Here is a 15,807-nt window from a genome sequence, read left to right as displayed (position 1 = left end):
ATCATCTGGGGGCAGGAAGTGGAAGGTTTTAGACTGACCAATTCAACCTTCAGACCTAAACATCAGAGCCTTCTACTTGCTAAAGGGGAGAACAAGAACAAGTGAAAGAGCAAAATCCTGATGATGTCCGTGTTCATATCACACAAATGTTGTGTCGTGGAGTCAGTGGCAAACTGTTTAAAGGCGAGACACCGTGACCTTTCACCTACTTAAGTCCAAGGGAAAAAAACACATTTTGACTTTACATCAGCGTACATAGTAGCTATGGTATAAATTATTAGCATGTTGCTATTCCATTTCTTGTAGCAAGGACAGTGTTTCCCTGTCCAACTAAACCTGCATCTTGGCAGATTTTTTTGGGCAATTTTCCTTTTCTGCTGAATTCATCCTGATGTGTTTGGAAGCATCACTCACATGAAGCTTAAGAATACAATTCCAGCAATGGGGGTAGCAACCATTATAGCAATGTCCTACTTTTTAGCGCCATTGTCATTTTTATGAGAAATCTTTACACCTCCAACTTCCCTAAAGAGTCTTTGTAACAGAATTACACAACCCAGCCGCCAAAAGGTGATTATCATACATGATTTATTATTTAAATTGTGGTTGTGCAGAAAGCTGTGACATCATAGTACAACACAAAGTCACTATTCCGTCTTTTGGAAAACACAATTTGATTTATGTGCTGTTTAATCTCTTTCTGTAGGTTATATAGAGTTGGTGTCAGAAACTATTTAGCTTTTTAGCATTCCAGAACTGTAGCATTGCTCCAGCATGTTGTCCAGTGTGTCATTTCACGTTGCAATAACTCACTTGGTTAAAGTATTTGATTTCATGATTTGTTAATCATCCCCCACCCACGCGCCCGCACACACAAAAAGAATCTCTCCCAGATGCTTCCCAGAGATTCCACCCATGTCTGGTTGGATGAGTAATAATAAAATGTGTGTGAACAAATATGATCCTTGTCATAATCATGTTATGGAATAGTCAAACACCCACGGCCTGTCAAACAATAATCCGTGATGTCGTGCTGGGATATCCATAAATAAAGCATTTGTTGCATTATTTCATAACCTTGGATGGAATCCGTTGGAAATGTTACAGTTTTCTTTGAACAGGGCTCGAATGCAGACAGGAAACAGCCTCCTTGGTCTCAAAAGAGGGTTTATTTTCAACAAAAAGCCCCGGACGCTGGGCGGGAAAACCTCGCTCAGCACGAGGAAAAAGATCCTGATGGTTTCTTCACCAAAGGTGGGAGGCGTGGTCATTTTGAGGCAAGAACAGAAACACGGTCTAGAATCTCAAAGGAATCGAGTCACCGAGTCCAGATTTGCCACAAAAGTGACGAAACAGTCAAACACTGGTGACCAGAGCCTCAATAGCCAGCTGATTAGTGATTGACAGCTGGTGTGACTGTCACCAGCTGCTGAAAGTGGCTCCACTACGCCCCCTGGAGTAAGAGCAGAGCAGAACAGGGAAAACACCACCAAAGAACACCAAAACAAACACCAAGAACCCTGACAGGAAACCCTTAGCAGGTTTTTAAAGCCCAAAGGATGAGAGTGAGGAGTCCTGCTCAGCAAAAGTTAACATCTTAAAGAATTTAATACGATTCAGAAAGTGCTGCCTTAGTGCTTGAATATTACGTTGTCATGTGGATATTTTACAGATTGCACTTAAAATCACCATTAGCTATCACTTGAACTGTTTCCTAACCTGCTGATACCACATTTCCATGGAAACCCGTGTGAATCCTCTGTGTTTTTGTTCCCATGTTGGGAGACCTCAAAGAAAGCAAAGCTTCTTGGGTTTGCACGAGATTCTGCCGTCCAACTTTCACCAGAAACATGAGAAAAGAGAACATAAATAACACAAAATGCAGCTTGACCTTGTTTTTTAGGGAGTGTTTTTCATCCTTTCTAGTAGTGTAACATTAATATTTGTAAGATAACAAGAGCAACAGTGACGAAGGGCTACAACTCATCCTTTTCCTCCATCTCTGTTAACAGGCTGGTGGTTTGTCAGCACAGCAGAAGAACAGGGTTGGGTGCCAGCCACATATCTGGACTCCCAGAACGCAACCAGAGATGATTTGGATCTTGGCACTTTCAGAACTGGAGAAGGTCAGCACAAAAAACCACACCAGCACCATCTCGCTGTCCGCCCCGACCCCGAAGGCAGCGCTAATGCTGACGGGTGTACGGCGCTGTTGTCTCGTCGTCTCCCCATTTCCTGGTTCTCTCTGCTTTAATAAACTACACACACTCTGCAAAACACACCAAACACACTTTATCCGCAATGTGCAGCTGCTGCCGTCACGCTTCTCTGCTCTCCTTGTTTGTTTCTTAAATCTTTCCTTTTTTTACACTATTTTGCCCCTTTTGTGTGTATGTGTGCATGTGTGTGTGGGCTGGGGGATGGGGGATGGGTAATAGTCTCATGTTAGTAATTTATGAACTGTCCATAGGTTGGCAGTCGATTTAGAGAAACATGCTCATAAGGCTTTTCCTTGATTTATTTATGAAGAAAGCATCTGAGATTTCTCTCTCTCTCACTCTCTCTCTCTCTCACCCCCCCCCCCCCCTTACACACACACACACATTTTCCCATGAGGCCTGACATCTTTGTCTTTGCACACTTTGTCACTTCTGATTCGTGATCTCCGCCTCTGATTTTGTCGTCCCCTCTGTCTCATTATCTGCTCCCAGTCTGTAACCTAGTTCCACGCGATCCCGCTAGAGAGGAACCCAGAGCCTCGGCCCTGCTGCTCCTGTTGAAATTACCTCCAAATAACATTTCCCTTTCTGCCCTGACTTCCTGGGCTGATATTTCAATTAGGGGGTCAGAAGCGGGAGGAAGGGACATGAGGCAGAAGGCCACGAGAAGGATGAGACAAGAGGGTGAACGGAGGGTAGATGTTGGAGAATAATGAATTTAATTACCCCTGCAAGCACACAGAAGACGAGGGCTATTTCCCTCTGTCCCTTCAGGTGGTCTGACGGAGGATAATGATTCATCATGTCAAACCGCTGCTTGATCATACGCGCTGTAACCTTAAATGTGATGGCTTCAGACTAGAGCCTGGGCTCAGTCCAAATTCCAATGGGAGGTGTAAAATTGAAAGAAAATCCATTTCTGTCGATTTTAAATTCATCCCACTACAAAGAGGATGTATTTAATGGTCAAACTATGGGTTTTTCTGAGGGTTTTTGGCCAATATTTAGTTATTTTTGAGACGAAAGCCTGTCCCTCTTACCCAAAAAAAGCTGAGATGGGGCAGCAAAAGCCTGAGAAGAGAATCTGGGAATGTGAGATCGAATGGCAACATAGAGTACGTCGCACAGATATTCAGCGCCAGGTTTGTGGATGGCTTTGAATTTTGTGGACAGCAGTGTGAAGAAATAGTCCCAGAAGCTCCAGCAGAATGTTTCATAATGTATCTTCTACAGTCAGAAATAGCATCAAAGCTTTAAACGACTCTGGAGAAACGTCTGCACATAAACAGCAATTCTGTGACCTTCGATTTTCTGGCTGCATCGCATTAAAACCCACCATCACTCCTTAAAGGATATTAACAGGCTGGCTCAGTAACATTTCACAGAATCAGTATGTGTGTGTGTGTGTGTTTGTGTGTGTGTGAGACACAAAGTTATACCTTTGCTGCAAAATTGCGATTTATTATTTCACTTTATCACTTCTTTCATTTGCTTTTCCCCTAACACTAACATAACGTTTGCACATTTTTGTTTCTTTGTTGCGACTCGTCAGTCACTAAGAGGCGTAAAGCCCATCTGAAGAGGCTGGACCGCCGCTGGACCCTCGGTGGGATCGTGAACCGCCAGCAGAGCAGAGGTGAACCCCGAGCCAGCGCATGACCTTTCAAATTCAAACTCACATTATCAGCAGGATTATGTCGTCATGAGACTGAACTGTAGAAGCAGGACTATAGCGTCGCAGCAAAGCTAAAATGTATCTCACAAAACTAGCTAAGTTAGCTTCAGGACTGTGAGGCAGCAGCACTTGGCATCAAGTATCTACAGCTGGGTGGCAGTGAGTCAGCGTCCAGAGTAAATTATCACATCATCACATCACTTCATCAGACTGGGTTGTTGTGGTGCTCACACTGGGCCCCAACATCATTGGGCTCTCCATCCATCTTCTTCCCAGTCTGAGCAGGGATACGTGAATTCAGTCTCTCCAGGATCCTGACGACCGCATTCCTCTGAGTTTCGCAGCTTTTTGGTAGATGATGTTGTCTTGTTGCTTCCTTCGGGTCAGCACCTTCAGCCTGTACTGACTCTAAAACAGCTGGAATGAGAATCGGCACCTCCGAGTCCGAGGCCATGTTTCCCGACCGGAAAAGGTGGCTCGCTCCTATCAGGCGGGGGGGAGAGCTTCTGCCTCAGTCGGTGGGGTTTAAATATGTTGGGGTTCATGAGTGAGGGAAGGATGGAGCGGGAAATAATTGGACTGCATCCGGCTAATTAAGATGAACCAGTTTCCACTGCGCACAAGCAGCAACCCTAATGTCCGCCGAGCTGTGACAACATAAATGATTGTGGAACGGTGTCGCCGCTTAATTAAAACAAGCTCCCCCGGGTTTAAAATGCTACTAATGACATTCAGATTCTGTAATATATGGAGGGGATCCTCCTGCTGATGGCCATTCTGGTAAAGGAGGAGGAGAAGGGAGGATAATTCAAGGGCAGAAAGAGGAGAGGAACTGACACATGCGTCATACATGTAAATATATTAGACATGACTAACCCTGTTATATATTTCAAACTGAGAAGCAGCAGTTAGCCACCTGTCTGGTTCTAAGATTAGGACGCATTAGGATGCATCATCATACTACTGCAGCCTCTCTAAAAGCCTTTTAAAATGGTCCTGGTTGAGTTCGGCTGACTGGAACATCTTACTACAGAAAAAAAGAGTGGCTAATGTCTATATAATCACTGCTCGCTCTAGATTGCTAGCTAGGTTGAAAGCTAAACGTCACCAGTCTTCTTGCCTCCCTGAAGCTTCCGGACGTGGCTGAGACGTGTGAAAGGGAAACGGCCCAGACTTTTGACTGGATGTGATCAAACTGACCTCAACTCTTGTCTGAGTCACGCAGCTCACTGTCTCCACAGGCCATGGAACGACTGTATGTTTTTCCATGCTGTTTATAGACGTTGAGGATACTTTTTTGCATCATCTTTCTCTACTTTATAACAGAGTGGTCGGTTTTTTCTTTGTAAGGGACGCTGGTATTGCTCCTGTGTATTTCCCGTAAACTTTTTGAGAGGCGTTCAGCAGCTGTTGGTGGGGACGTACCATTTTCAGCTCCACCTGTCATCAATGTTGACGTACAATTTTACCAGTGATACAGTGGCATCTGTCCTATGGGCACCTGCATCACTCATGGGGCTTCACACTCTACTGGAGGAGGGGGGCGTTGAGGAGAGGTGTTCTCTCACTCTATCTCTCTTTTCTCTTTGCTTTAATTTGCGAGCAGAGGAGAAATATGTGACGTTGCAGCCGTACACCAGTCAAGGGAAGGATGAGGTCACCTTTGAGAAAGGGGTCATTGTGGAGGTCATCCAGAAGAACTTGGAGGGGTGGTGGTTCATCAGGTGAGTCAGTGCCAATGTGTAAACGTGCCAGTGAAACATTGTTCTAGGCTGGTTCTGTGATCAAGGCAGCACTCTCCTGATCTTCCAGGAGGACAAACCCCACAGAAACTCTTCCTCCTGGGAACTCTAATGTGTTTCTATCAGGGTTTTGTTGCTGTCTGCACATGCTTTATTGCAAGGCTAGTGCTAATTCTGCAAAAAATTGGGCGCAATTATTCATACAAATACCCACAAAAAGCCTCAAAAAGCTGCTGATGTCTGTATTTTGGACGTTGGCCGCGTATATAATAAAACTTGTAAAGGTTTTTGAGCCGAGCATTACATAGACACCCCACAGCGCCGCTGAGGTGCTCAACAAATCCTGTCAAGAGCGCATTTTCCAACAAGAAATTCTCTTCTCAGGGACTCACCTTGCTCTCAAACGGTTCTGGTAAGGCAGTCAAATGGAACCAAGAGTGATTCAGTCACCAGGCAAAAGCAGTGTTTTATATGGCACCATTGTTTACAATTCCTTTTAAAATGACTCATTTGGCCAGACAGTCTTTACATTACCTTGTTTTATTTACAGCCACTACCCATTGTGATCAGTATTCCACGTTCAAACACGTCAGAATCAATTGCATTTGTCGACTTTACCTCACTTTAAACTGGCGTTTAAGGTGGAAAGGAATAAAAACAAACATGATTGAAGATGGAATCAACCACTTTGTCTTTCTATAATCCGCCCTCAGGTATTTAGGTAAAGAGGGCTGGGCGCCCGCCTCGTATTTAAAGAAAGTGAAAGACGACTTCTCCCCCCGTAAGAAGACCATGACTGGCCCCGTGGAGATCATCGGCAATATCATGGAGATCAGCAATCTCCTGCAGAAGAAGTCATCGAGCGAGAAGGACATCCAGACGGACGGCGAAGGCAGCACAACACCTGAACGCCACACGTCCAAGAACGAGATCAGCGTGCCCACGCCTTTCAGCTCAGAGATCAACGCGGAGACGGGCAGGCGCCTGAGTACCACTCGTGACACCAACAGCCCGTGTCTGGGAATAGCAGCCAGTGCCGCGCTGAGTGAAAACAAAGCGAGAGGGGATCCAGGGTCCCCGGCGGTGGCGAGAGTGGCGCCACACAGGGTGGAAATTGGTGAGCTTGCTGTCTGTGGCGAAGCGGAAAATAACATTAAAAAAAACCCCGCTAATCAGATTGTTCGACGCCTTAAGACGTTTGTTTTTCTGTCTCAAAGGCTTTGATGCAGTGGGTAAGTTGCTGCTGGGGTGTCTGATGTGGTGGCAAACTAACCTGACTTGAGACTTTGGTTGTGGATTTCAATTTACACATTAATAACATAAAAATAGTGTGAAATAACAGAGGACACGGCGCCCTCAGAATTTCTCCACATCGATAAACCCAAAGAATTGTAGTGACATTATTGTACCTATTTGTAAATTGGGTACTAGCGTTTTAGGTTGTTTTTTTGGTCTTTCCCTTTTACTTACTAATTTTGTGTGATTTAATTTATTCAGATTTCAATAAGCACCTCATAGAAACTCGTCCCTTCCCTTGCGGTGATGCTCATTGAGCCTTTCATAGCTCAGGCTGGCTTGCTGTGTTTTGTTCCCTCATTGATCAACATCGTCTACGTCCCTGTGGGGAGGCGCAGAATGATGCCTAACAATCATTTAAACGCTCTTTGGTTTTGAGGTTTCTTTTCTTTGATTGCTGAAGCAAAACTAGCTGCATCCTGCTTGATGATTGAGGCTGGTTTCATTGTCTATTACAGCCAAATGCGCATGATTTTGGGCCACTTTCCAAATGCATTTTCCTGTATTTCAGGTTCTCCAAACCTAAGACAGAAGCCTCCACCAAGGAGAGATACCAATTTGGTGAGATAAAGAACCAGTTTTGGCCATAATTGTTTTTAAAAGACATACCTTTAAATATGTAGATATAGATGAAAGGATTTTTTGCCAAAAGTGACTAAGCAAAAATGAGAGAAATGCTAAAAAAAAGCAGAACTTCAACATAAATGGCTATATTTGCCTGGATAATACAGATATTCCCCCTTTTCTTACGCAGGGATTCCATTTACCTAAACCACCGGAGCCCCCTGCTGTGGAAGCTGAGTATTACACCATCGCTGATTTCCAGTCTTCAATCTCTGATGGCATCAGCTTCCGTGGAGGACAAAAGGCTGACGTAAGACGCCACGTCTCGACTGATGTCACCTCGATGAGACAGTGAAGGCTCGCTGAATATGCATGTGGGCTGAGCCGTGCCTGTAAAACCGAGGCAATCTAAATACGACCTTGAGATTTGTGTTTAGAAATGATGATGGTGATTGAAACGACTCCTGCAGATAGAGAGGACACATATGTAGCGGCTGAAAACCTTTGTCCCTGTTAATATTTGAATATCTTTATATATGATTGTGCAGGTAATAGAGAAGAACCCTGGAGGGTGGTGGTATGTGCAGATTGGGGAGAAGGAGGGCTGGGCCCCCAGCTCTTATATTGACAAACGGAAGAAACCCAATCTCAGCCGTCGGTCCAGCACCCTGACCCGTCCCAAGGTCCCACCCCCAGCTCCGCCGGTTAAAAAACAAGATTCAGAAGAGGCTCCCACGTCCGACAACCTCCCTTTCAAAGCTTCAGATCCGCCAAGCAGACCCGTGTATGAGGAGCCTGAATACGATGTTCCCCCGACTGGATGCGAAAGAGAACCGGACACAAATCCCGTAAAGAACGAGCGAAATCCGGACGTGAAGACCACCAGCGGGGTCAGCGACAAGTATCACAGCTCCCCTGCTTTCACCAAGGCCGCGCCTCCTGTGTGCAAGGCTCCTTCGGGGGTCACTCATCAGCGAGCGTCCTTTCGATCTGTGGAGGAGGTTTCGAAAGCGGAGTGCATCTACGAGAATCAAAACTTCCGGCGCGGCGCGGGCAGCGAGCGAAATTTAGTCAAAGGGTGCAGTGAGCCCAATTCCCCAAAGAGCTACCATTCCTCCACGGTTCCACGCAGACCTTCCGGGACCTCACCATTAGCAGGCAGGCCCATCAAAACCATGACGCCAGAGACGAATCGAAGAAGCCAGACTTTGGGCAGACGCGCGGACCTCAGCTGTAGATCGCACGACAGCAGCCCCCATTCCTCCTCAGATGAACTGAGTCGTGCTCCCAAGAAGACCTTCAGCCAGGGCGTAGAGCAAAGACTAGGTCAGAGCCCTTCCACCAGGCCCAAGCCGTCTGTCAGACCTAAACCGCTCCTGGCCAAGTCGGAACCCCAAAGTCCTGAGCGGATGGATATGAGCTCGCTGCGAAGGCAGCTGAGGCCCACGAGTCAGTTCCAGCACGGCCTCAAGCCCAGTCGCGGGGAGGACTCTGAAACAGCTTCCGTTATCTCCTCGGAGGACTCCATGTGTTCACGTAGCACCTCAGATCTTTCTTCTGTTTACTCTAAAGGGAGCCGTTGTGATTCCGATGTGGAAGGTCCAAATCTGTACCGCTCCCTAGATGCCTACAAGAAGGTCCAGGACTCTGAGGTCAGCTTTCCCGCTGGGGTGGAAGTGGAGGTTCTAGAGAAAGAGCAGAGCGGCTGGTGGTACATTCGGTGGGGATCCGAGGAAGGCTGGGCTCCCTCCTACTACCTGGAATCCGTCCGACAGGTTGGCGACGCAGGAAGTGGCGGCGGTAAGTCCGACAGCCTGGAGAAAAACGAGCAAAACGTTTTGACTCTCAACAACATCAACATCCAAGGTCGGAACCAGCAGCATCGAGGTTTGAAGCGGAACACTCCGCCCATTCCTTCAAAACCACCCGGTGGTTTCTCAAAGCCGTCCGGAATGGTCAACGGCGGCGTCCGGATGAGGAACGGGGTACGGCAGGTGGCTGTGAGACCTCAGTCCGTGTTCGTGACCACGACTCAGTCGGCCAAAGATTCCCACTACATGACGGGTTCTCTGAGGCGCAATGACTCGCTGAGCCGGAGCGACCACTATGGCTCTGGTTCCGCCACGCTCGGCGTCCGCCGCAACGCCTCCTTCAGCACCGTGCGGCCGCACGTTGTCGTCGAAAGTCACACGAGGCCCGTGGAGCGCTCCGGTGTCGGCTCGTCTGGGAGTTCGTTGAGCACGGGCAACGTCCAGGACGCTCTCGCCAGGGCCAACCAACGCAACGGCATCCCCGTATCGGCGGTCCGACCCAAACCCATAGAAAAGAACCAGCTGATCCACAACAACCTGGGCAGAGACGTGTACGTCTCCATTGCTGACTACTGCGGCGATGAGGAGACGATGGGCTTCACCGAAGGCACCTGCCTGGAGGTTCTGGAGCGGAACCCCAACGGATGGTGGTACTGCCAGGTGCAGGACAGCCTGATTCCCCGCAAGGGCTGGGTGCCCTCCAACTACTTGGAGCGGAAAAAATAGTCCCCATCCCCAATTTTGGAAACGGTTCCTCGCAATATTCCCAAAGCAATATCTCTGTGAAAAGGTACTTTTTCATTAAAGGAAAGTACAGAACCCGTTTGAACCGGACAGGAAGGGACACCTTTAGTGCTGGTTTACTAAAATAACTAAAGAGGGTAACGATTTTAAAGATTTTAAACCTAAACAAGAGACAAGCGCGGAATCGGTAGCCTTGACGGTGTCGCCAGGAAACAGAATGGCGATGACCTCTTAAAGAGGTTTGCGTCATGTGATACGTCCAGTATGTTGAGCAGGGCAGCAGCCTTTTTGTTACTGCCCCTCACACATTACGACGGCCCTTAAGTGCCTTTTGGAAGCGTTTGTTCACCTGAATGGCAGTTTTATCCATTGAACGACTAAACTTGACGAGGCCCGCGAACACCGCAGAGAACATTTCTGACGAGCTCCAGTATCGAATGCAAACATTTTGGTCTTAAGTGCTGTAACCGCTCTGATGAGATTAAAGAAAATCAAGATGCGGAGGGAGGATCGAGTTGCTTTCACGCCACAATGTTAACGTTTGATTCCGAGTTGTTTTCTGCTTGTGTTGTTGTTGACGCGGCTCCTCCTTGGAGAATGATTTCCGCCTTCTTGTAACATCGGAACTTAGAAAGTTCTTCACTCTCCCTCCAACCCTAAAATGACTAATCTCAGATGTAAATATCTGTGATAGCATATTTCTAGTTTCCATTAAATGAAACCAAACTCTTTAGTTTTGATGTAATCTTTAGGATCAGTACTTTGAATAGAATTCCTTTTGTCAGGGTAAACCAGTAACGCCGCTGTGGGTTTAATAAATAGTGACGTAAATAATTAAATCCCAGGGACATTTGCACAGCATTTTGCCCAAAATGCAGTTTTAAAGCAGAGAACCTTTGTTTTTACTCCCATTTTGTTTTATTCATTGATAAAAGGAACCTCAATCACATTGCTAATATTCCTAAAATGTTTGATTGATGAAAGAAGCAGCCAACCTGAATCTTTAGATGTCGCTGTACAGTCATAAATACACACACATACTGTAGTTCCTTCCACTTTAAAATCCTTCATTCTCCTTTGTGAAATGTTGCTTGCCGATGTTCGAGACTGCTGAAATCCATTTTCTAACGACGCCTTTGAGCTCCGCTCGAGGCCGAATGCTGATCTTTTATTGTGTTCTTGCCGGGCAGTCCCGTAGTGTTCATCCACAATGTCAGTCGGCTACTTTAACGGACCCTCGGGTGTTTATTTTTATTTGTGGACGTGATCGCACGGTAACAATAATGAAGAACGAAGTTGTTCGGTGAATTAGTGCACTTTAAACCTGGTTTTAAGGTGCATTAATGTAAAAGTGCAGCGATAACCCAGCATATACTATTTATTACAAACAATAGTTGTTATTATTTAAGTTTATTGGTCCTCTATTTCAGTCGGAGTTCACCTTAAATGGGAGACGGAGCGCTGAGGGTGAACGCCCCAAAGTCTGAGCACAATTGGAGAAATGGAGACCTGGAGTGGGAGAAGCTCCACAGGTCCGGAGCACCTGTCCTACCTCAGTGCAACAGGAAAAGCACTGCTGGGCAGTGACTCTGAATTGTACAGAAAGGTATTTTCCTTTCGTTTAATGTTAAATTGCAGCTAAAAACAAACATATTTTTATAGCACGTCCTTTGTATCGGGCGATAATTTATTATATGAAAAAATTGGGAGGAAAAAGGGTTTTTTGGGTTCTTTTTTTCTTATGCTGTGCTGCAACTTTGGCAAATCACGAGCACTTCCTTCGTCTTTATTGTGCTTTACATAATGCCTGATTAGAAGCATATTTATTAAAAGGGTTCATTACTTTGGACTAGCATATAAATTAGCATCATTTACAAAGTGGCAGGTTCATAATTGCACGGAATAAAAACCAGGGGTCGTTCTTTGATGACAGTAAACCCCATAAAATATTAACAATGATACATTTGGAGGGTGACGCCAGCAGGCCTCCCCACCCAGACGAAGGCATTATGTAAATGTGTTGAGTCACTTTTATTGATTTGCTCCAGCTTCATGTTAGACTATATTGTTTTGTTCGATCACACTGAAATCAAGGGAATCCTTTATTATTTAGCTTCATGCTTTCAACTGTATTTTTCTTTGTAGCTGTTTCTTTTTTTAAACAAAAAAACACATGGAAGGAAGTGTGCAATAGAAGCACATTATGCTTCATGACTTTTTATGGAAAATGCGATGCATATATGTCGGATGGAGGTTCCCAGTCATCAGGTTTTTCTCACCACTTTAAGAACAGATGTGGATGTGGATCGGACCAAAGCAGAAACATCTCGTAATCATTGTCGATGGACTTCCCTCTGACCCAGGATCAGCGGACAGTGACGTGAATGACCCGTCGTTGAACATTATCCATCATTAGTGGCATAGGTGGCCACACACGTGCCTGAATGGACCTTTCATCATCTTCTCTCCTTTCTGTCTGAAAACAGAGGACAGCCTTTATTTCCTCCTCTGTGATGGTCAACACGTGCTAAAGACCAAGTCCAGAAGACCTCCGAGCTGAATAGTTTGTGGTTCGGGAACGAGCAAGTACTTTTAGGCTGATTTACTCTCTGGATGATATTAATCTCATGGATCAGCCTTTACTTAACTTCCATTTTCTGTTGCTTTCTCATCCATCTGTCCAACATCTACTGCTTTCCTCGTATATACCCAAGCTTCTGACTAACACAGGGGCCTTCCTTTATTCCCTTCTCACCTTTTATTTGAACAAAGGGGTGGAAAGGTGATGCACTGAGCTGCTGTCAGTGCGCTCTTCCTGGCTGTCCTCCACCAAACCGCATCATCCTTTTCCCGTCTGTTCCTTCCTCGACGCAGCCGAGCGGTCTTTGCTCTCCCCCGGAACGTTGAAATATATCACATTGCAGCGGGGTGTTGGTGTTTTCTGGGATGGTGAAGTGGATTTGCAGGTGGGGCGCAGCAGGTGAAGACAGGGGTGGTCCAGAAGTTTAGATGAGAAAGGAAGCCGATTGATTCAGAATCAGATATGTCAGTAAAAATTCGATATTTGAAGCCTCATATCCAGAGCAGATATGGAATCTTCAGCCTTATTAGGCTTTCTGCTCCTGAAGCAGAGCTGGAACATCAAAATCGAACACACTCGGGTTTACTTGCACATGTTTAACGAAGGGCTGAGTTGGATGAAAAGGTTTTAGTATGTGGGTGGTGTTTTTGTTGAATTAATTAATGACAATCCTGTGTTGTTGCAGACAAGAAAAGAACAAGAAAAGCTGTTGAAAAGGTTAGGGAAACAAGTTGGAGAATGCAGATGATTGATGTTGTGGAGCTGTTTGACACCCCGGCGGGCATCAGAAGGAGCCGCTCCCGAGGCTGCGTAGAGGAACGAGGCGCGGCGCCGCGTCGCTCTGGAACTTTTCTTTGTCTCCGCTTGAGTCCGCGTTGCTAATTAGCACGTCTCTGCGTCTTAATTATCCTTCCCCCTGTCAAACAATATCGCAGCGCCAACCGCTTCCTAATAAACAAGAACGATGATTGTAGCCGCCTGAGCCTGGATTTTGATTGGCGGCAGTTGTCTAAGAGTTGAACTGTTGGAGAACTTGTCCCCGCAGTGCAGTAGAAAGCAATTTGTCGAAACAATCACACCCAGATTAAAAAAAAATGCAATTCTCAGCTGACATTAATGTTTCAATTACATATAAAGATAGAAGACCAGAGCGGCCAAAACCGTTGGAGCCTGAACACTGCCCCCTTTCGGTCAATGGCAGTAAATCACCCATTCGTTTTTCCATAAAGAAAGTTTTAATTTAGTGAGGTGCTGTCAGTAGTGTAACAACTCTGTCTAAACTGATTTCGTTAACCGGTTTGCTTCATGTCAATAACTAGTTAGACAGAGCAAAGTCCATCCTTGGCTGGAACAGGATCGATGCTGAACAAACAGGCTCGGCCTGATGCCACGAGCACAAGATAGTGCCAGTGTTCGGTAAAAAAATCACATCCTTGGACAATTTGGGCAAAAGGAGTCACCTGACAGCACACAGGCTACACTAATAACACCTACGAGGCCCTGAGTTGGACCAAAGGAGGTACTTTTTTATGCAAAATGTCTTTAACCCCCCTTGTTTTCAAAAGATCCCGGGGGACTTTCTTCCACTGAAGATGTCAATGAGTCATCCCGCTGGGACTCAGTTCCCATTAGACACAACAGTGTCCAGCAGCACACTGGGACGGTCCACAATTACAGCAATTCCTGTTCTGCTCTTTTCTGACCACAGACGTTGCGCATTGCTTTTGAAAGCAGGGCCTTTTCTCGTCGCCTGTTCCACTCTAACAAGAGTTGTTCCCTTTTATTTGTGTCTCTTACATGTTTACATCGTATCTCACGTTGCCCAAAAGAAAAACAATATTAAATGTATTATCTTTGTTGTTTTAGAAGGCCTCTGTGTCATTTGTCTTGCACCGGGCACGGAGCACGATGCGCCTCCCTCTCTCCTCGTAGCTGGCTTATTGCCTGTGACAATCGCATTACAGATGGAGACATTTATCTCTGCTCGCCTTATTGTTTAAGTCAGATTAAGTGAGTTTAGATTTGGAGGAGCAGAGTAATGCGGTTGGTTATATATGGTGAAGGATGACTTACGACTGGAGAGAGTGAGGAGGTTGTGAGCTGTGGATGAAGATGAATGAGGGTGGAGAGGCCTGACAAAAGAAAAGAGATGAGAAATGTTGTTCTCCAGATCCCACATATGTAGAAGAATTCACCATTCCTGGCAAAAACTCTGAAATATATGCCTACGATCCACTGGTGCGCATCTCTAAAAGGTTGGTTTCTGGAGGTTTCAGACAGATAAATGAGCCGGTTTTTTGACAGACACTAAAGACCTGCTGAACTGAAGCATAAAAAGGGAAAATACATCCCTATATACCGTAGTTTATCTGACAAATTTAATCTATATTTAGTTTCACAGCCAAACAGCAATTGCAGGATTTGGCACGCTCCTATTTTTTAGTTCCAAACCTGGAAACGCCACGATCGTGAACTGGTTTTCTTTTTCATGAATTGGAAACAGCTGCATACCTGCGAGGGAAAGGCTGTTAAAGTGCTTACTACAGACTTTCAAAAGAATTGATTAGTGCTGTTTTCATTTAAACACGACCCTGCAGAACCTGATGTTAGAACACAGGCCTTGCCGTGCGTCCATACCGGCCCTTGGCCACTAGGCGGGGCTCTTGAGCCGGTGTCGTTTCAGACTGGCGCCTCTTCCAGACAACATGAGCGCTAATAGGAATCACAGGAACATTTTCATCTGGATACACCGCTTAGGTACTTCCTTTATGTGCAGTGACACAGACTGCACCCTGAAGATCCATTATCAGCCGCTTTTGTTATAATACAGCACAGCTAAAACCAGACCGGGTATGAACACCAAAGAACCATGTCTGAAATATCAATCTTTTCTGAGAATGGATTATGACACTGGATTATTCCATTCAAGATATTAATACTCTTTTTAGTTCTTGGGGACATCACATTAGATCTGTTGTGACCCGACTGTCCGCCTCCAGGTCTTATTGTCAAAGGTGATGACGAAGTGAACCAAATGACGAGGTTGCGTCAAGGATCTTTCTGGTATCATCTGCAGGATTTTGTTTATTAAAAGTAATCGCATAACATGTTTTTCAATGTAATTCTCTTTCTCTCAACATGTTGATGTCCGTGTGGATGCTCTAGTTTATGTCCT

At 45.7% G+C, this 15,807-nt stretch overlaps 1 protein-coding gene across 8 annotated transcripts in view; it reads left to right on the top strand.

Annotated features, from left to right (window-relative positions):
• Positions 1–14,500, top strand: part of sh3pxd2aa (SH3 and PX domains 2Aa) — a 50,510-nt gene extending 36,010 nt beyond the window's left edge. For 2 of the 8 annotated variants that reach the window (XM_057037003.1, XM_057037005.1), the window contains 8 exons: positions 2,013–2,126; positions 3,772–3,855; positions 5,501–5,618; positions 6,350–6,753; positions 6,854–6,868; positions 7,444–7,493; positions 7,687–7,806; positions 8,045–14,500. In XM_057037003.1, the coding sequence (XP_056892983.1) occupies positions 2,013–2,126; positions 3,772–3,855; positions 5,501–5,618; positions 6,350–6,753; positions 6,854–6,868; positions 7,444–7,493; positions 7,687–7,806; positions 8,045–10,033 (2,894 nt within the window). In that variant the 3' untranslated portion in view covers positions 10,034–14,500. The remainder of the gene's footprint in view (positions 1–2,012; positions 2,127–3,771; positions 3,856–5,500; positions 5,619–6,349; positions 6,754–6,853; positions 6,869–7,443; positions 7,494–7,686; positions 7,807–8,044) is intronic. The other 6 variants (XM_057037007.1, XM_057037008.1, XM_057037004.1 and 3 more) reach the window with 3 other exon arrangements.
• Positions 14,501–15,807: the final 1,307 nt, after the last annotated feature.

This window comes from Takifugu flavidus, chromosome 6, assembly GCF_003711565.1.
Source record: "Takifugu flavidus isolate HTHZ2018 chromosome 6, ASM371156v2, whole genome shotgun sequence".
NCBI classification, from domain to species: Eukaryota; Metazoa; Chordata; class Actinopteri; order Tetraodontiformes; family Tetraodontidae; genus Takifugu; species Takifugu flavidus.
Note: the sequence above shows the minus strand (reverse complement) of the source record. Positions and strands in the feature narration are given on the sequence as shown.